At 37.3% G+C, this 21,096-nt stretch overlaps 1 protein-coding gene across 2 annotated transcripts in view; it reads left to right on the plus strand.

Moving 5' to 3' along the window:
* The window catches only part of Ptger3 (prostaglandin E receptor 3), a 171,819-nt gene that overhangs the window by 113,341 nt on the left and 37,382 nt on the right, over positions 1–21,096 (plus strand). Inside the window, exon 3 of one of the 2 annotated variants that reach the window (XM_074079762.1) lies at positions 13,942–14,021. The exons of the other annotated variant lie outside the window; for it this stretch is intronic. Within the exon in view, the coding sequence (XP_073935863.1) occupies positions 13,942–14,021 (80 nt within the window). The remainder of the gene's footprint in view (positions 1–13,941; positions 14,022–21,096) is intronic. 2 annotated transcript variants of the gene reach the window in all.

Below are 21,096 nucleotides of genomic sequence, written 5' to 3' on the forward strand. Positions count from 1 at the left end.
ATGGAATTGCATCTAATTAAAAAGCTTCTGCACAGCAATGGAAACGACTATCAGAGTAAAAGAGACAGCCTGCAGAATAAGAGAAAATCTTTGTTAGTTAATTATCAAAGTATTAATAGCCAAAATATAAAGAGCTCCAAAAATTACCATAAGAACAAATGATCCCAGATAAATGGGCAACTGAATTGAACAAATAGTTTGCAAAAGAAGTAAAAATGGCCAGTCAACACAAGAGGTGTTCAAGAACCTAAGCCATAAAGGAAATATAAATCAAAACAACTTTGAGATTCCATCTCACCCCAGTCAGAATGGCTATCATTAAGAAAACAAAAAACAACAAATGCTGGCAAGGATGTAGAATGCCTGCACACACATGCTTATTGTAGCAGTATTTGCAATACCCAAATTATGGAATCAACCTAGATGCCTATTAACAGATGAATGAGTAAAGAAAATGTGATATATAATGAAGTATTATTATTCAGTTAAAAAAAGAATGGAGTTATGTCTTTTGCTGGAAAATGGATGAAACTGTAGATCACCATGGTAAAGCAAAAGAAGCCAGAGTCAGACAGACAAACATGTTTTCTCCTGTATGTAGAATCTAAATTTTAAAACAAAAAGGATATGAACATACACAGGAAACTATTCAGGAGAGTAGAGAACCAGCTGGAAAGGGAAAAAGAGAAGAGGGGAATATATGATCAAGGTATATTACATGAACATATGAGACTCATAAAAATGTATAAGAAAGCTATAAAGTGGGACTGGGGAGATGGGGCATAAACAGAAATTAAAGAGGTGAATATGATCATAGCACTTTGTATGCTTATATGGAAATATCACAATGAAACTCATCAGTTTGTACAATTAGTATACACTAATTTTAAAATCTCACATTCATATCTGATGTGATCTCTGAATAAACTAGGGATTAAGAAGAACCTTCTTTCCCCAATAAAAGGCAGCAATGAAGCTCTGTAACTTAATATCATATATAATGGTGAAAAACTAAACATTTTCCTCCTAAGACAGAGAATGAGACAAAGATGTTTCTTCTGTATTCCACATTGCACTGGAGATCTAAGCCAGGGAATAAGGCAAGAATAAAAAATAAAATTTAAAAATAGAGGTCAGGAATAAAGAAATAAACCTTTCAGTTCACAGATGACTTCATTGTCTATATAGAATATCCTAAAGAATTTTTAAAAAACTACTAGAACTAACCAGTAAGTTTAGCAAGGCTGTGGGATACAAGGTTAGAAATTTAAAAACAATTATATTCCTGTATTAAGAAATCCTTCTTTATCTGTGATTTTACTTTTCATATTTCAGTTATCCAGATCAATATTCATCCAAAAATATTAAATAGAAATGCCCAGAAATAAGTCATAGTAAGTTTTAGATTGCATGATACTCTTTTTTTCCTCATCTTACATTTATTTTCTTTTATCCATTTTTTTATTGTTTTATTATTCATATGTGCATACAATGATTGGGTCATTTCTCCCCCCTGCCCCCACCCCCTCCCTTACCACCCACTCCGCCCCTTCCCTCTCCCCCCCCCAATACCTGGTAGAAACTATTTTGTTCTTATTTCTAATTTTGTTGAAGAGAGAGTATAAGCAATAATAGGAAGGAACAAGGGTTTTTGATAGTTGAGATAAGGATAGCTATACAGGGAGTTGACTCACATTAATTTCCTGTGCGTGTGTGTTACCTTCTAGGTTAATTCTTTTTGATCTAACCTTTTCTCTAGTTCCTGGTCCCCTCTCCTATTGGCCTCAGTTGCTTTTAAGGTATCTGCTTTAGTTTCTCTGTGTTAAGGGCAACAAATGCTAGCTAATTTTTTGGGTGTCTTACCTATCCTCACACCTCCCTTGTGTGCTCTCGCTTTTATCATGTGCTCAAAGTCCAATCCCCTTGTTGTGTTTGCCCTTGATCTAATGTCCACATATGAGGGAGAACATACGATTTTTGGTCTTTTGGGCCAGGCTAACCTCACTCAGAATGGTGTTCTCCAATTCCATCCATTTACCAGTGAATGATAACATTTCATTCTTCTTCATGGCTGCATAAAATTCCATTGTGTATAGATACCACATTTTCTTGATCCATTCATCAGTAGTGGGGTATCTTGACTGTTTCTATAACTTGGCTATTGTGAATAGTGCTGCAATAAACATGGGTGTGCAGGTGCCTCTGGAGTAACCTGTGTCACAGTCTTTTGGGTATATCCCCAAGAGTGGTATTGCTGGATCAAATGGTAGATCAATGTTTAGCTTTTTAAGTAGCCTCCAGATTTTTTTCCAGAGTGGTTGTACTAGTTTACATTCCAACAGTGTAAGAGGGTTCCTTTTTCCCCGCATCCTCGCCAACACCTGTTGGTGGTGTTGCTAATGATGGCTTCTTTTATCCATTTTTTATTTTATCATTTTTACATTTACTTACATGTGTATGCATTGTTTGGGCCCCTACCCCTTACCCTTCCTCTTGTTCTCAGATTTTTTTCTGTTCCATCCTCTTGTTCTCAGATTTTGTTGGAAACATAAGACAATAAGAAAGACAGCATTTTACTAGTTTGAGATAAAGATAGCTATACAGAGAGATTCTTAGCATTGGTTCCATGCATATGTGTATTGCAACCCACATTGGTTCATCTCTACCAGACCTCTTCACTACTTCCTGGTCACCTTCCCATAGTAACCTCTGCCAGTTTAAGATGACTATATTTGCTCCTCTACAGAGTGCACATCAACCACATTCAGGTTTTAGGTTTCCTTTCCTTTCAATGTTCTTTCCGTGTGCATTTTCCCCTTAGTGTGTGATCCATGTCCAATAATATTACTGCATTTATTTTAGGTCTATAATCCTCATATGAGGGAGAACATGCAATTTTTGGAGGTCTATGAGCCTGGCTAGCTTCGCTTACGATGATGTTCTCTAGTTCTGTCCATTTACTTGCGAATGACAAAATTTCTTTCTTTTTTGTGGCTGAATAAAATTCCATTGTGTGTAAGTACCACATTTTCTTAATCCATTCGTTGGTAGTGGGGCATCTTGGCTGTTTCCATAACTTAGCTATTGTGAATAGTGCTGTAATAAACATGGGTGTGCAGGTGCCTTTGGAATGACCCGAGTCACATTCCTTCGGGTATATCCCTAGCAGTGGGATTGCTGGATCATATGGCAGATCTATGTTTAGTTTTTAAAGAAGCCTCCATATTGTTTTCCAAAGTGATTGCACTAGCTTACATTCCTACCAGCAGTGTATGAGGGTTCAATGAGGATTCATAATATTTGATGTCATAAACTATTTTCTGGGGAATAATTCTGCTCATGATTCTGAGAAGTTAAGATCATGAACGTACAAAGAAGTTTTATAGTTCAACCAGAGAAAAAGGTGCTTCTCTTTCTCCCTGAAGATTCCTTAATAAGAGATGAAAGAACTGTGCTGAAATTGCAATGTAACTATAAATGTTATCATATCTGAGGCCCTGTGATTCATTGCGGAGTCTAAAACAAATGAGATTTTCATTTTAGTTATAATATATTTCCTCAGAGTTTTTCATGGTTTCATGAAATCTAACTTCATACAGACTCCTGACATAACTTGCTAACAATCTCCATTATATAGCATCCCATGGCCATATGCCCACCCCGTCAAAATCTGATCATTTTCTGCTATCTTGAATATTTTATCTTCTGTTTTATACTGTTTTTCTTTCACAGAACTCACACTTTCCATATACTTGATTTCAAAGTTTAATACTTATTTTTAAGACAGAGAAGAGCAGAACAAAATAAAAATTTATATACACATATAATTATATGTGTAATTATAATTATATGATTATAGTTTTATATATTATGTATCTACATATATGATATATGTGTACAAATTACTGGTACTAACAAATTACCACAATTTGGGAAGAAAATATTGTTTAAAATGTTCTATTATCAACATTCCAATGAAGAAATGAGCACATGAATTAAACAGGGAATTCTCAAAGGAAGAGGTACAAAAGGCCAGTAAATGCATGAGAAGTGTTTAACTTCCCTGGTTATAAAAGAGATGCAAATCAAAACCACACTTAGATTTCATCTCACCACAGTTAGAATGGTCAGAACCAAGGGTAGTAACAACAACAAATGCTGGTGAGGATGTGGAAAAACAGGAACCGTTATACACTGCTGATGGGAATGCAAATTAGTACAACCAATATGGAAAGAAGTATAGTGATTCCTTAAAAAGCTAAGGTAGAACTGTCATATGATCCAGTGGTACCGCTCTTGGGCATCTACCCAAAGGAACGTAAGTCAGGATACAGTAGAGACACTTGTACACCAATGTTCATTACGACATTATTCACAATAAACAAGCTATGGAAACAACTCAGATGCCCTACAACTGATGAATAGATCAAGAAAATGTGGTATATGGAGTTTTTCTCAGCCATAAGAAATAATGACATGTGGTTTCAAGGTAAATGGATGAAACTGGAGGACATGATGTTAAGTGAAGTAAGCCAGATTAAGAAAGACAAAGCCTCATATTTTCTCTCATATGTGGAATATAGGTCCAAAATATAAAAATATACACAAAACAAACACAATCATATACAAACTCATATGTAGAACATGATTGTAATAGTAGAATTACTCTACAGAACTCAGGGAAGGAGGGAAAGGAAAAGAGAATGATAGAGCATAAACTATCACAAAACATGACATCTGTGAAGGTAGAGGATATAAGGATGAGTTTTGAAAGCTGTTGAAAAATGGGGGGTTGGAGGTAAAGAAGTGTAATGGAAAGGGTTGAATGGACCAAAGTAAAGTATACCCACAGCAGGGATACATACAGAAACCCCTTTGAACATCAACTTAAATATTAATAATGAAAGACAGGACTGTAAAATAGGTACAGTGTGTGTGTGGTTACTAGTGAGAGAGGGGAAGGTGAATAAAGGAGATTAAGGTGAGGTGTATGGTTGATGGACTTCATATACTTATATGAAATAGAACAAAGAAACCTCTTTCAACTGCTTCAAGTGGGACATGGAGGGGTTGAGGGGGAGAGATGATGGAGGTGATCAAACCAATGTACAATACAAGCCTGATCAGATTTGTCACGATGAATCCCCCCGTATAACAAACAAATATATCCTAGTAAAAAATTTACAATAAAATAAAATATCTTGTTCTATTGTTCCCATAAGAGTATTTGATGTTTTATAAAACAAGAATTTTCACGGTAACTATGGAGGAGGAAATTTCATGAGTATAAGAGAAAAGTCAGAAGATAGGTATTGAGAAAGGTATACAGTAAGTCATTAAAACAATAATACAGTCTCTCTACCCTGTTTTGTTGACTCTTTGTAGTTCTACAAAGTTTTATTCAGGTTAAGCACTTTTGGGTCCCAATCTAGAATAATAAATTTGATGACCATGACAACTTCAGTATATGCATGTGGCATCTGTGATGGCTAATTACGATGATACTGCCACAACATTGATTGGGGAAGTCTTAATTTTTTTTTTACACAGTGCTTGATTTATTTCTTCTCTTCTGTAAATGTTGCCTCTTGTAAGCATCCTTGGGCATAACTGGTTAGACCAGAGACTGTGGCACAAGTGTTGAGGATAAACTGACAGATTGCACAGCTGTGACACTAGTCAGGCAGTTGTGTGGCTGAAGGCAGAACATGAGCTGTCATTTAGGGTTTTGCAGCAAAGTCAAAAGAGACCATTTTAAGCATGGGAGTTTCTTATGGATTAAAATTTAAGACCATAATTTTTCTAGAGAAGTGCTTTTCTTTCACCGTTTCCAATTCCTTGTGATCCATTGTGATCATATTAAAATAGTTATTCATTAATGATTATTAACAATAATAGTAGATAAGATTATTACCAAATTTCCAAGAAATATAGTAACTGCTTAGCAGGAATTATCTCAATTCATCTTCACTAAAACTATCAAATATATACTCTTATAATCTGTGTTTTACAGATGAAGACATGATTCACAGTTGGTAGGTGGTGAAGTACACACTTTCTGATTCTTAACTGACCTACTTCCTCTCCCAACCATCTGTAATTAGGGAGGGTGAAGAAAACTACAACTCCTTATACGGAACCTTCTGTAACTTAAGATATTTTCCTTTCCCTTTTTTGTAATATCCTGTATGACACACATGGTATCCAAAGATATTTTAAAGAACTTATAAGGAAAATAATTTTGGCAAGTAGCTATCGATAGACCTGAGTATTTCACTTCACACGTGGATTAGTGTTACTACCAACTATCTGATTTTGACCTTCCTTCCCAGCCTTACTTCCTGCCAAATCTATACGTCAACTGCCAAATCTATACGACAACCTTATACGGATACTCAACATCTCATGAGCTCTAACACTTCTGGACCCTCAAATATGCTTCTGCCAGAGTGACCTTCTACCACATTCACCCATGTTCTGATGCTTTATGGGGCCTTTTGTGACTCTTCCAGGCATAATGAATTGCTCTTTCCGTGTCAATTCATACATATTTGGTTACATAATATATTTTTGTCCTCCCAACATGTTTTCTTGGTCTCCATATGACCTTTTATTAGTACATATTAATTGTACAAAATAATGGGCTTCATTATGATATTATCTTACATACAAAAAATGTACTTTTATCATATTCACCCCCCAGTTACTCTTATTTGTCCTCTCCTCCCTGTTATCCTACTCTGTTTCCCTAATAGTCCCCCTTCTACATTCATAATTTTTTTCCTGTATTCCAAATATAAGCAAAAATATGTTATACTTGTCTTTCTGAGTCTGGCTTATTTTACTTGAGATGATCTCCAGTTCCACTCATTTTCCTGTAAATGACATGATTTCATTCTTCCTTAATATTTTTATATAGCTTTTTAAAAGAGCAATAAATACTTATATTTAATTAAGACAGTAAAATGTAGTTTTCAGTATGAAGTATGCCTCCCTCTCAAACTTTACACACAGGTCTCTCCTAAGGCAACGACTATTATCTATGATAATTAATATACACACAGAAATATGCATGTACACACAGCTATCTGGGTTTTGTAATATTGGAAGCCTGCATAACACAGTGTTCTGCACAAAGCTTATATTCACTTAACAAAACACTGGACTTCTTGTTTTTTTTTTTGTGGTACCAGGGATTGAACTCAGGGCCTACACCTTGAGCCACTCCACCAGTCCATTTTTTGTGATGGGATTTTTCAAGACAGGGTCTCATGAACTATTTACCTGGGCTAGCTTCAAACTGCAATCCTTCTGATCTCTGCCTCCTGAGTAGCTAGGATTACAGGCGTGAGCCATCAGCACCTGGCAAGACTTCTTTCTTTCAATCTTATTTATGATAACTCTAGATATTTTATTATAGGGCATAGTATAATTACTTAGGCACCTTCCCATGAATAGATATTTAGATATTCCTAGCTATTATAAACAATGCTTCAATGAGCAGTCTGATGTGTATGTTTATATGGAGAGTGAATGGATAAGACAGTGGGCCTTGGGTTTGTACCTGGCTCTGTACTATCGCTCTTATACACTTAATCAAGTTATTTAGCCTCTGTAGGCTTCAATTATCTTTTATGTAAAAATGGGGAATAGTACCTTTAGAATATTTTCTGAGGGTTGAGTTACTACATGAAAAGAGCTTTACTGCCTAGTATATCATAGCACTCAATAATATCTATTAGAAAGATCATATGCCTTTTGGTACATGTGTGAGTACAAGGGTGTATTAACAAAAAGGATATGTTCTGAGATGTGTTGTTAGGTCATTTCATCATGTGTGAACATAATAAAGTGTACTTACACAAGCTAAGACAATTATGACACCACTAGAAATATAATCTTTCATTGACCCAAGTGTTGTTATGTGGCATGTGACTGTATATCTTCAGGATAAATTCCTAGTGCTAGAATCTTTGGGGCAAAAGTTGTGTTCATTTACAATTTTTATAGATACCTGACCTAATTGTGTTTTTTTAAAAGCAGATTCTGAGACAAGTATCTAAATACAAATAGCTAATTTAGGTGGTAAAGAAGGTCCGAGCCAGTATAGACAAGAGCCTGAAAGTGCCATACTCAAGAGGTGAGGGACTTGGGGTTTAGTGCCCTGAGTCCTGTCAGGTCACTCATGGGCTGCTGGCAGTTCCTGGGAGGAGTGGCAGCGAGGACGGGGTAGTGAGAAGGCTTTGCCTCAGGGTCTAGCAATAACAACATTGTCTGTATAACATCTTAAACAAAATTGACTGAAAATCATTCAGATCTTTGTGATCACCAGGTGATGGAAACTCGCTACCACTTTGATTATAAAATATTCCTTCCTTCAGAGGCACCTCTTCCTCATCCCCCATACTCCACTGGCACTTCTGGCCTATGGAACAGGAAAAGTGAGTTTCATTGGTCAGAGAATGAAACAAATGCAGGAAGCCTTATATGCATGAACTGAAAGATAAGACAGAGAAGACATGTCACTGTACCTATGGTGCTTGCTGCAGTTGAACCTGCCTTACTCAGGCTGTCTACACCAGCTGATGATCAGGAATAGTTTTTGAAGCTCTCCCTGCAGTGGTGACAACTCCCCCTCACTGCTACTGTCTTTTCTGATCACCACTGAGTGGAGCTGTGTTGCATGAACAGTCTACTTTCAGTTTAAACGATATATTGAGCCCAGCCATCTATGAAACAGACCTGGGTTTTTTATCTTTTGAGAGATGTTTATGGGAGTGCTCTGTTATGTCACAGGTATGACCTGAGGGAAACACATTAGTTTAATAGGTTAGGTAATGCAGAGCACTGGCTTTCCAGTTGTTATAATTTAGTTGTGCCCTCTGGACATGCTCATGCCTGGTCACAAATGTACCATTCATTGTATAATGGGTTATTGCTGTGCCTTCCCAACCTAATGACTTGGAGGATCTGGCATTAAAGAGTTCATGATGAACAGCCGGTCACATCATAGTTTCATGTCCCATTCAAGTAGCAGGGCAAGCTTCTTTTTGAATGTCAGATAGTTCTTTGAAGCATTTTGGTGCTCACATCATGTCCTGATTGATAGCTGAACTTGTCATGTTTTTTCCCAGTATACTGATGACACTGACAGCCAATATTCAATGTACTGTTTGGGGGATTTTCATTATCCCCTTTACTCTCATCTTCTGAAGATATTATGTCAGACAGTGCCTGCTCTTCACTCTATATTTCAGTAGATGATGGTATTTGGAAACCAGTCCAACATGCACTGAAATATAAAGGCACAAAGTTATCAAATGGGAGAGTGGCAAGAGTTTCTGCTACAATGTTATTAAATTATCCTCCAAAAAGGCATGTTATTTTATAGTCACTCTAAATATGTATTGGGGGGTGGCAGTATTGTCTGCTAGGCAGGTGCTCTGCCACTTAAGCTATGTCTGAAACATTTTTTTTCTTTGTTTTTTTATCAAATAGGGTCTCACTTAATTTCCATGCCAGGCTGGACTGCGATCCTTCTGTGTATGCTTTTCTCAGTAATGCATAAGTAACTGGGATAACAGGCTGGGGTGAAGGCACTGCCACCACATCCAAGTGTTATTGATTGAGATGGGGCCTAGCGAACTTTCTGCCTGGGCTAGCCTCTGACCATGATTCTCCCAATCTTTGTCTCATATGTAGCTACATAGGCATGAGTGTTTTTAATTTGCAGAAAATCTCTGAGGACAGTACAGATTCCCATATACCACACACCTGGTTCTATTATTACTATCTTACATTAGAATGGTACATTTTTTTCACAGTTGATGAACCAATATTGCTATGTTGTACTTAAAGACCATACTTTACTCAGCTATCTTTAGTTTTAATCTCATGTCAATTTCCTGTTCTAGGGTTCCCATCCAGGAGATATTATATTTAGCTATCATCTCTCTTTAGGCTTCTCTTGGTGGTGGCAGTTTCTCAAACTCCTCATTTTTTGATGGGAGCTTTGAGGACTACTCATCATGCACTTCGTAGAACATCCTTTTTGGAATTGTATGACATTTTTCTCATACATCACGTCATGGTTCACATTATCAAATATGACTCATCACTGTTGATATTGACCTTGATCATCTCCCTCAGAAATGTTTGTCAGGTTTCTCCACTAATTTCTTCTCTTTTCTCCTTTTCCATACTGTACTATTTGAGAGAAAATCACTAAGCATAATCCAAAGTTCATTAATAAAAAGTTATACCCATGTCCTTGAGGGTGGAGTAATTATATAAGTTATTTAAAATTCTGCACAAGAGATTTGTCTATTCTCCCCATTAATTTTAGTCAACCATTTAAATAAATGATATCTAAATAGATAAGTATGGACTTGTGGATGTTATTTCATACTTGTGTTATAATCCAATACTAGGTCACTTATGTTTTCCACAAAATATCCCTGCTTTGGCCATCAGGAGCCTTTTCAGTTTATTGCTATGTCCCTGTGACACATCCCAATAGTTGGGCATGTGTGTGTATTTTGGTTTTGTTTTGTTTTCTAATTTCCTTACTTTATGCACTAAAAGATACTCTGGGTTCATCTTCTACATTTCCTGCCCCAGTCCTAGAATTGATTTCTCTGAGGAGCTCTGGTCCTTTTTATTGGAGGATAATATTAGAAACCAAGATTTGGGCTCTAAATATGTCTGTTACCACTGGGGTGGGACTTACTTTTTAAGCATATAGCCAAAACCAATATGACACAGTTTATTTAATAAACAAATCTGTGGTATAATTCAGAATATACTGACTTATGTTAATTTATGAGTTTAGTTGGGCAGAAATAACCTATAGCAACCAATGTTCCCTGAACAATTTTTGTATAATCTCAAGTATTTTCTTCTTGTTACAATTACAAATTATGTTGTTTCAATATGTTCATTATCTATATGATGTGAAGATTTTTATAGATTTATAAAACTATAAAAACGGAAACTATAAAGAGAGAAATTAGTCATATATTTGTTAGAAAAAGAAGCATTTTATTTGATATTCAGTTTTTCTAGTTCTAAGTTCTGTCTAGACTAAGGAATGAGGACAAAATTGCCAGGTTGGATCCTGAGATGCCTTGAAGGATGAAGGTGATTTCCCATAACTAAAATAAAAACAAGAACAAGAGCTGTTACCAATGTTTGAACTTCTCCACCATTGTGAGCAGAGTGACATTTGGCCATTACGGGAACCGAGCATTTAATGGCCATAAATGTCCTTGACAATGAAAGTGGTATCTTGTGGCTCTAATCTAATCCGAGTTGCTAAGCACAGGAAACATTTGGCATTTTCCTGTGGCACTGATTAATACAGAAGCACTTGGTTTCATAGTTAATATGAATAATTACACCCCATGAAAGTCTACTGACTTTATAAAAAACTGTTCTATATAATGATTGTGTTTATTGAAGCTACTTCATTCTTAACACAAGAGCCACATCTCTGTATGACTACCTCAAATTGAGAAAATGCACTTTGGGACTGATTTTTGGATATGTGCAAAATATACAATTCCCTACTTTCCTTATGTGTGCATACTATACAATTCCCTATTTTCCTTTTCCTTTTGGTTTTCTGGTGACTTTATAAATGCAAAAGAAACGGGGAAACCAAACTAGCTGAACTTACTCTCCCACTTATCCATACATTTAATTCAATTCCTATAACTGTATTTTCAGTTAACTATTATTCCCATTTCAAAGTTGAGGAAACAGAAATTTATAAAGGTTAGGTCATTGTCCAAGGTCACATACTTTACAAAGTGTAACTTTATAAAATTATTTTAAGGCATTTGTGTACAAATTAATTTGACTCCAGAGTTCACCTTTCTCCACCCCAGAGGGGCTTCTCAAAACTAGCTGCAGGCATAAGAATAATTTTGGATGGTTTTTAAAAATAATGATGCTTGAAGCTTTGTAAGGATTTTGTTTTAATAATTTTGGGGTAGGATGAGGCATCAGCAATTTTTAAAAGTTCCCTTGGGGATACTAATGTGCAGTCAAATCTGAACCACAGCACTACACTATCCTCCCTTTACCTTCATAATTATTACTAACATTTTGCAGTATCCTTATAGTTTTCAAAGGTTCCTTTAATCTTAAACCATCTCAGGTAAAAATTATTGTGCTCATTTTATGTAAGAGAAAACTGAGACTCAAAGAATTTGAAACACTTACCCCAAATTACAAAATCAATAGCTAAGACTCAAGGCAATTTGAAAAGTGCTCCTCTCGCTGTTACTATCCTAATTTAAAGTCTCCTAAATGTGCTCCCTTTTGAATTCCCCCTCCCTTTCCCTCCTTCTCCTGGTCCATTCCCCAGTCCAGGCCTGTAACAGTCACTTGCATGCCATTCAGAAACTATTAAGTATGGATGGATGGGGAGAAGAGGTAGAGCTGTAAGGACTGATTCCTTACTAACAAAACATGGACTAGTAGTAAAAACAGGAGTGGTGATAGAAGTTTGAATCACTTTAAGGAAGTGATTTTACAGAATGTACACAAGGACATGCATCATTTGGAAAAGTCTATTCCATGTTATATTGCAATGCCTAAATGTGGAAAATGACGGAAGGAAAACCTATAAAGACTGACAAAATCCACATGGAGGGTAAGCCACATTAGTGAGCAGTGAAGAAATGGTAATAGAGATGTTGATTGGGAACTCAACAGGGCTGCACATGGTGCCAAGGGTATTGTGTGCATTATCTTGTTCAGTCCTCATCATGGTCCTTCAGGGAGGAGCTACTATGCTCTCCTTTATGTGAGTGGGAAAACTGAGGCAAGGTGGTTTAGCTGCATCCATGAGAGTTGAGAGCCAGCTCAGTTAGGAGCCAGGAATCCCACTTTACACCTGTCCAGTTGTTGCCGTGGCAACCCTGGGAGCTGGGAGAAAGGAGGACTGGAATGTAGGCTCTGTCATGAGTGTTAATTAATAGATTGGGACACATTGTCTTAGGACCACATTTTGGTCCCATCTCCAGAGAGAAGCTGTAAATTGTGTTCGGTACAGTGAAAGTGTCATTAGTAATAAAAATAATCACTAATACTACAATGTGTGTGAGCCCTGATGGAAGAAGCCCTGTCCATTCTGCACGTGTTTCACCCTCACAGCAGTCCTGCAGCTGCCCTAGAGCTTCTGAAGATGCTGCCTTGCTGGGCCATCTGCCTCTAGTCTGAACTTCTAACCCCAGGCAGCACTGCCTTTACCTGAAACCTGCCCAGTGTCTGCATCCATCAGAGGGAGGGAGAGAGAGTGGCTGCCACTTGGGCTTTAAAAAAACACCTTGTCTCATCCCTCCTTTTACAAAGTGGCTTATGACAAATGTGAAGAACTTAAATATGAAAGCAAAGCAAAGAATAAGTAAAAGTTTTCTATAGTCTTATTCCCAAGAAAGAGCTACTGCTAGTTTTCTGTCTGTCTTTCTAGTCTTTTTTTCCCTCCCATAGAAAAATATACTTAATGCAACTATAAACATACAGATGGGGTAGCTTTAGTTAGAAGAGGGCAAGGGCTTTGGAATAAGACTTAGGTTTAAATCCTAGTTTCCTCTTGCTAGCTATGTGACTTTGAATAAGTTATTTCTCTGTTACCATTTTCTGTCTTTAAAATGGGGATAATAAAACTGACTTTATTGTGCTTTGCAATAAAAAAAGAAAGTGATTTTATTTCTGTGGAGTCCAGGTTCCACAGCAATAAAATAGGGAAAAAAAGCTGCTTCACTGTTTTCTTATGAGAATAAAATAGGAATATACATATTATATATATAATATATTGGCAATATCTATCTATCTATCTACCTATCTATGTGAATTCAAAGGCATTATGCCTGTGCTAGTCATTTTCTACTCACTTATAATGATTAGTTTTGAGGACTTGTATTACTTTCCTAGGGTGACTTGCAGCAAATTTCCACACTTGGTGGCTACAGGAAATTCTCTCCCAGTCTGGACAACAGAAGGCTGAAATCAAGGTAGTAACAGATCACACCTCTCTGAAGGCTGTGCAAGTTAATTCACCCTTGCCTTTCCCCTGTTCCCAACTCCAGCATTCCTTGGCTTGTTGTACATCACTCCAGCCTCTGCTTATGTCTTTTCATCACTTGCCCTCCTGTGATATCCTAAATCCTTCTCTTCCTTTCTTTCAGGACATCTGTCACTGAACTTGTTACCCACCTGAATAATCTCACTCAAGATAAGTTTTTCCTCTCAAGATCTTAACTGAATTGCATCTGCAAAGATTCTTTTTCCAAATAAGATAACAGTCATAGGTTCCAGAAATTAGGGAGCGAAGATATCTTTAGGGGGCCAATATTTAACTCACTACTTCTTTCCTTGACTTCAATTTGCCACCACTACTGCCACTTCTAATAGATTTAAGTTCTTAACCCTTGAATAAGGCCTCTAGTCCAGAAGTAAGTGCTGCCCCATCTCTTAACCTAGAACTTTCGAGTTTCCCAAACATTCCCCACACTTTCCTAACCCGTGCCCTTACATGTACTATCCCTTTTGCTCCATTTCACTCTTTTCTGAATCTCATCACTGTTTTTCACCCTTTTCTATTAAGCATTTAGTGAACATTTAAAAAAAACCCTGCTCCTTCTTTTCTTTCCAACTCTGCTAGATCTCTAAGCTTCCTACCTTGATTCTAGCACTTATTCAAGCTGACCTTTACTGTTGGAGCTGAGCACCTGTCTGCTTCCCCACGACACTGAACTTTGTTTTTGTTGTGTGCTCAGGATACAGATAGTGACTCATTTATCTTCATGCCAGTTACTGCCTGTGGCCCAGCACCATGATCTCAATGTGGTGGGTTCTCAACAAAGTTCAGGAGCCTCATGGAATAATTGACAGTTACTTCCCTCAGGCTCTCCTGATCTACCTTGTGAAGGCAGCTGAAATAAAGGTCCTGGAAACTCATTCTTCTTTCACTGGTGCAAATGCTATTGATTCATTTATCTTATTCTCTTTATCTGGACATTTCACTGCTACTGCTTAGAAAAGTTAGTTTATTGGTCCCTTTTGCTACTTTCTCACACTGTAATTTATTCTGTGATTGTTCCTTTTACATGTTCTAAGATTTTATTCTATGAAAGAATTTTTTTTTCCTGATGGAGAGTCTGTATTTATTGTTGTAACTGGTACCTGGTGTTTCTTTTATTTTTCTTTTATTCATATGTGCATACAATGTTTGGGTCATTTCTCCCCCCTTCCTCCTGCCCCCTCCCATAACCCCCTGCCCCCCCCACCCCCTCGCTACCAGGCAGAAACTATTTTGCCCTTATCTCTAATTTTGTTGAAGAGAGAGTATAAGCAATAATAAGAAGGAACAAGGGTTTTTGCTAGTTGAGCTAAAGATAGCTATACAGGGAGTTGACTCACATTGCTTTCCTATACATGTGTGTTACCTTCTAAATTAATTCTTCTAGAACTAACCTTTTCTCTAGTTCCTGGTCCCCTTCTCCTATTGGCCTCAGTTGCTTTAAAGTATCTGCATTAGTTTCTCTGCATTGAGGGCAACAAATTCTATCTAGTTTTTTAGGTGTCTTACCTATCCTCATATCTCCCTTGTGTGCTCTCACTTTATCATGTGATCAAAGTCCAACACCCTTATTGTGTTTACCCTTGATCTAATGCCCGCATATGAGGGAGAATATACAATTTTTGGTCTTTTGGGCCAGACTAACCTCGCTCAGAATTATGTTCTCCAGTTCCATCCATTTACTTGCAAATGATAAGATTTCATTCTTCTTCATGGATGCATAAAATTCCATTGTGTATAAATTCCACATTTTCTTAATCCATTCATCAGTAGTGGGGTATCTTGACTGTTTCTATAACTTGGCTATTGTGAATAGTGCTGCAATAAACATGGGTGTGCAAGTGCCTCTGGAGTAACCTGTGTCACTTTCTTTTGGGTATATCCCCAAGAGTGGTATTGCTGGATCATATGATAGATCTATGTTTAGATTTTTAAGTAGCCTCCAAATTTTTTTTCAGAGTGGTTGTACTAGTTTGCATTCCTACCAGCAGTGTAAGAGTGTTCTTTTCCCCCACTTCCTCACCAACACCGGTTGTTAGTGGTATTGCTATGATGGATTTTCTAACAGGGGTGAGGTGGAATTTTAGTGTGGTTTTAATTTGCATTTCCTTTATGGCTAGAGATGGTGAGCATTTTTTCATGTGTTTTTTGGCCATTTGAATTTGTTTTTTTGAGAAAGTTCTGTTTAGTTCATTGCCCATTTCTTCATTGGTTCACTAATTTTGGGAGAATTTAGTTTTTTGAGTTCCCTGTATATTCTGGTTATCAGTCCTTTGTCTGACGTGTATTTGGCAAATATTTTCTCCCACTCTGTGGGTGTTCTCTTCAGTTTAGAGACCATTTCTTTTGTTGAGCAGAAGCTTTTTAGTTTTATGAAGTCCCATTTATCTATGCTCTCTCTTAGTTGCTGTGCTGCTGGGGTTCCATTGAGAAAGTCTTTGCCTATACCTATTACTTCCAAAGTATTTCCTACTCTTTCCTGTACCAACTTTAGCGTTTGGGGTCTGATATTAAGATCCTTGATCCATTTTAAGTTAGTATTGGTATAGGGTGATAAACATGGATCTAGTTTCAGTTTTTTGCAGAGTGCTGACCAGTTTTCCCAGCAGTTTTTGTTGAAGAAGCTGTCTTTTCTCCATCGTATGTTTTTAGCATCTTTGTCAAAGATAAGTTGGTTATAGTTGTGTGGCTTCATATCCGGGTCCTCTATTCTGTTCCACTGGTCTTCATGTCTGTTTTTGTGCCAGTACCTGGTATTTCTTGCATCCTCTTTCTTTAACATTTTGTGTCAGGTGGGGGAGTCCACAGAGGCTGTTTGAGTCTCTCTCCTCTCCTCAGACCTCTGCTCTGTGCTTTGATGTATGTGTCACCATTTTGAAGTTCAATGTATTTGTGTTTGCCTTTTTCCTCATACCTTTTGTAGTGAAATTCTTTTTCAGTGTTAGATTCAAAATCCAAATTAGGTTTGGGATAAAGTAAATGGAAGATTATGTATTTCTCCCCTTCCTAAGTATTGCTGATGTTGTATAGGGTTGATACACACTTGCATTCATGATAGGTTTGTGACACTTCTTTTGGACTGTCAATCAACATACAAGAGAGATACCTGCACACCCAGGTTTATAGCAGCACTGTTCATAATAGCCAATCTATGAAGTCAGTCTAGGTGCCCAAAAAACAATGAATGGATAAAGTAAATGTGGTATATATACACCATGGACTATTATTCAGTCATAAAGAAGAAAGAAATTACATCATTTGCGGGAAAATTGATGGAATAATAGATCATCATGTTGAGCAAAGAAAGCCAAGCTCAAAAAGCCAAATATCACAGGTTTTTACTCACATGTGGAATCTAGGCTAAAGTCATGATGATGATGGTAATAATAATGGGAGTTGGGTGGAAAAGGGGATGTCTAGAGGAAATCAGATCATTAAATGAAAATTATCTGTCCTGGGAGGATGCCAGTGGCTCATGCTTGTTATCCTAGCTACTAAGGAGGCAAAAATCAGGAGGTTGCAATTTGAGGCCAGTGCAGGCAAATATTTCATGGGACCCTGCCTCAAAAATACCCAACACAAAGCAGGGCTGGTTGAGTGGCTCAAGTGATAGAGCTCCTACCTAGTGTGAGGTCCTGAGTTCAAATCCCAGTACTTCTAAAAAAAAGTGAAAAAAAAAGAAAAGAACTGTCTAAATTTCTGGTATCATTTTAATAGAAATAAACTCTTCTCAACAGAAAATCTAGATAAGCCCAAAGAAACCCTTGGTGAAACCAATGCATTTCAAAATTCTTGTTTTGCCTGACCTATCCCCATGTAGCAGCAACACTGACTACATGTTTTCTTGTAGCTTCCCTAGTCTTACTCTGGGAAATTAACTAAGGTATTCCTATCTGTTTCCTCATACTAGGCCAACATATGTAATTGCAATAAATTATCAAATATCAAAACAGTCAAGTGCAAAACCTTATTGCTTTGCCACGTGGGCTTGGAGAGGTTTATCTAAGATAAATTTGGTCGTGCCTCATGATAATTTCCCAGTGCACATGTGATAATCTTCACAGAGTTTGCTGAGTTCTATGCAGCAGTTGTGCCTACAGAAGGCCCTGCTTCCCTCTTTTACACTTCTCTATTCCCTTCAAAATAAAATCAGAGCTGAAAAGCAATCCCCATGATAATGGATGAGCCAGTTCCCAAATTAATGTAGGTACCAAGTTATACACATTACATTTTGTGCCTTACTTCAAACAGGAAATAGTATTTTTTAAAAAATGCTTAACACATATGTCCACAGTCTCTTTCCTTCTTTAATTCATCACTTATATGCAATTATGATAACTCTAAGGGTTTATTCTACATTTCCCACTACTCAGAGGCATCATTAATTCCTGTATAGTTAGGATGGGAGTAAAAGTAGATATCCTTCAAGGTCCATCTGTGTACACATAGCAGAAAACACCAACACCCATCCTTCCAACTCTGGCAACTAGGCTACTATGAGAGAAGGAAATACTGTCCTTGATAGGAGCTTGGCGTTTGGCAATCACCTACCAAAGAAATAGGGACAGGGGTCTGTAAGATAAAAATAAAAATAGAATTAATCTGAAATCAGTTCCATATTAAAGAAAATAAGGAAGGAATTGATAATTTTAGGAATTTTATGATCTCAAGTTCACCTCCTTTGGGAAGTTTGCTTCCACTGAAGAATAAGTAAGACATCCTCAAGTCCTTACTACTCAAAGATCACTTCTGACATTTTCAAAATTCCTACCACTACAGTTACTCCATCTAGAAAAACTTGTGAATTCTTGAAGTATCTAATACTAAGTCATTAAAAGATGTCATACAATCACACCCCTATGAAAATTGGTGCAAACTTACATCTCATTTTCAACTTACTCTCCTCATTAGCCTTTTTGCTTCCATCATTTAGTTTTGATCCTTAACTTTTTTTTTCTAATGGAGGGTTTTGCAAAAACCTCACAAAATACTTTTTGTTTTTACTCCAGTCCTTTGCAACTTATCCTTCATACTACTGCTAGTATAAAATCCAGATCTTGTCCTGTTAGTTCTGAGTCTAACACTCTTGAGGAGCTACCCATTGCCTGCAGGGAAAAATCTAAGCAGAAGCATAAAAGTCCTATACAGTCTGGCCCACACATATCCCCCCTACTCTTCAACTCCTAGGATCTCCTTGCAGTTGTTCAAAAGAATGGTAATGCCTTGCACCTTCATGGTTTCTACCATGTGATTTCCCTGTAGCCTGGGATACTCTTCTCTTTTTACAAGGTTGATTAATTTCCATTAATTAATGGGTTAATGAATTACTGATTAATTTCCAGTCTGGATCCTATTTCCTACAAGAAGGCTGTCCTATTCCTAGAGTGAATTACATGTACTGCATGTTCCCATAGGACCTGGCTCCTCCTTCCAATACAACTCATCACATTGCAAGGCAATGTATACAATTGTCCCTGGTCTTCACAGACAGTAAACAATAAAGGCAAGGACTGCATCCCCAGCACCCAGCAGCACAACACTAAGTAAAGAGCAGCTATTTAATAAACATTCTTTGGATGCATCCACAAGCTATTTCTGGACCAGATTCTTCCTTGGGCATTTTCACGTATATTATGTCTTTTAAACTTTCTAGAAAACAAATCTACCTCTGTACTTTTATAAAGAATAGTACAGTTCTTGGAACACTCTTGAAGCATTAGGCAGAGATAAAGGTGGTTATTATTACAGCATTAAGGAAAGAAGATCCTGGGTTGGGAGGATGCATGAAGAAGGAGCAGATGGTTAAGAAAGAGAACCATAAAGTAAAGATCTTAAAATCATATCTCTGGTGATATATCAAAGTAGTAGCTCCTTATCTGAAACCCTAGAAGTAAAAAGGAACATGAGATGGTATCATTGTATGTCTTAATTCTATCATATGTTCACTATACCATGTGTTTTATACATTAACTCATTTAATCCTGAAAAACCTCCAGTATATAAGTACTAACATTAACCTTATTTTAAAGATGAGGAAACTGATGTCAGAGAATTCAGTTGTATAAGGTGCACATCTCTAAGTGTTGCAGTGATGACTATAAACGTAGATAATCTGAAACCAAGAAACTATGCTCAAAACCACCGAATTCTGTTCTTTTGACCCAATTTCATTACAATGCAGAAGGGTATATATTATAAAAACCACAGCAGTGGTACAGATACTAATGGCAGGTTGAAGTCAAGGAAGGCATTGCAGAGTAGGTATATTTCAAGTGAAAGAGGAAAGGTAAAAACCAAGAAAACCAAGATGGGCATCAGTATGGGCTGCCTACGTGCACTTTCAGTAAGTGGTATTGGCTTATTTCACTCAGCAGAAAATGTGGGTGAAGTCTACTTCACATGAGGAAACTGCAACGTCTTAAGTGACCCATTCTCAGAGCCAGCAAGGATGGGGACCCTTGGAATGCATTAAAATGCATTAAACATCTCTTATAATGATAAGAGATGTTTGTAGACAGCATCTGCCCACTCACCCTATTATTACAATGTATCAAATATATCATACTTCAATTTGCCCCCTCCACCATTCTCCTTTATCCTCTCTCTCCCCATTCCTGGAATCATACTCTGCCATCTCGAGAAGACTCAAGAAGTCACCAATCCTGGAAGAACCCTGGTGAATGAACAGAATGCTTGCAAAGGAGGTTCCAAAGTGTAAGATATCATAAAACCTAAGAATTGGATGTGACCTTGAGGTCATTCACTCAAGGGTTCCCAGACTTTGAGAACTAGCAACATTTCTAAAAGAAAAAAAAAAGCAAAACCAAGTTTCCTAGTTTCCATAACTACCACAAACTGGGACACTCAAATAACAAAAGAGGATTGTCTCACAGTTCTGGAGGTTAGAAGTCTGAGATCAAGTTGTCAGTATTGCTGGTTCTTGCCAAGGACAGTGAGACAGATCTGTCCATGCCACTCTTGGGTTCTAATGGTTAGCTGGCATTCTT

Source organism: Castor canadensis, chromosome 7 (genome assembly GCF_047511655.1).
Source record: "Castor canadensis chromosome 7, mCasCan1.hap1v2, whole genome shotgun sequence".
In the NCBI taxonomy this organism is placed as follows: Eukaryota; Metazoa; Chordata; class Mammalia; order Rodentia; family Castoridae; genus Castor; species Castor canadensis.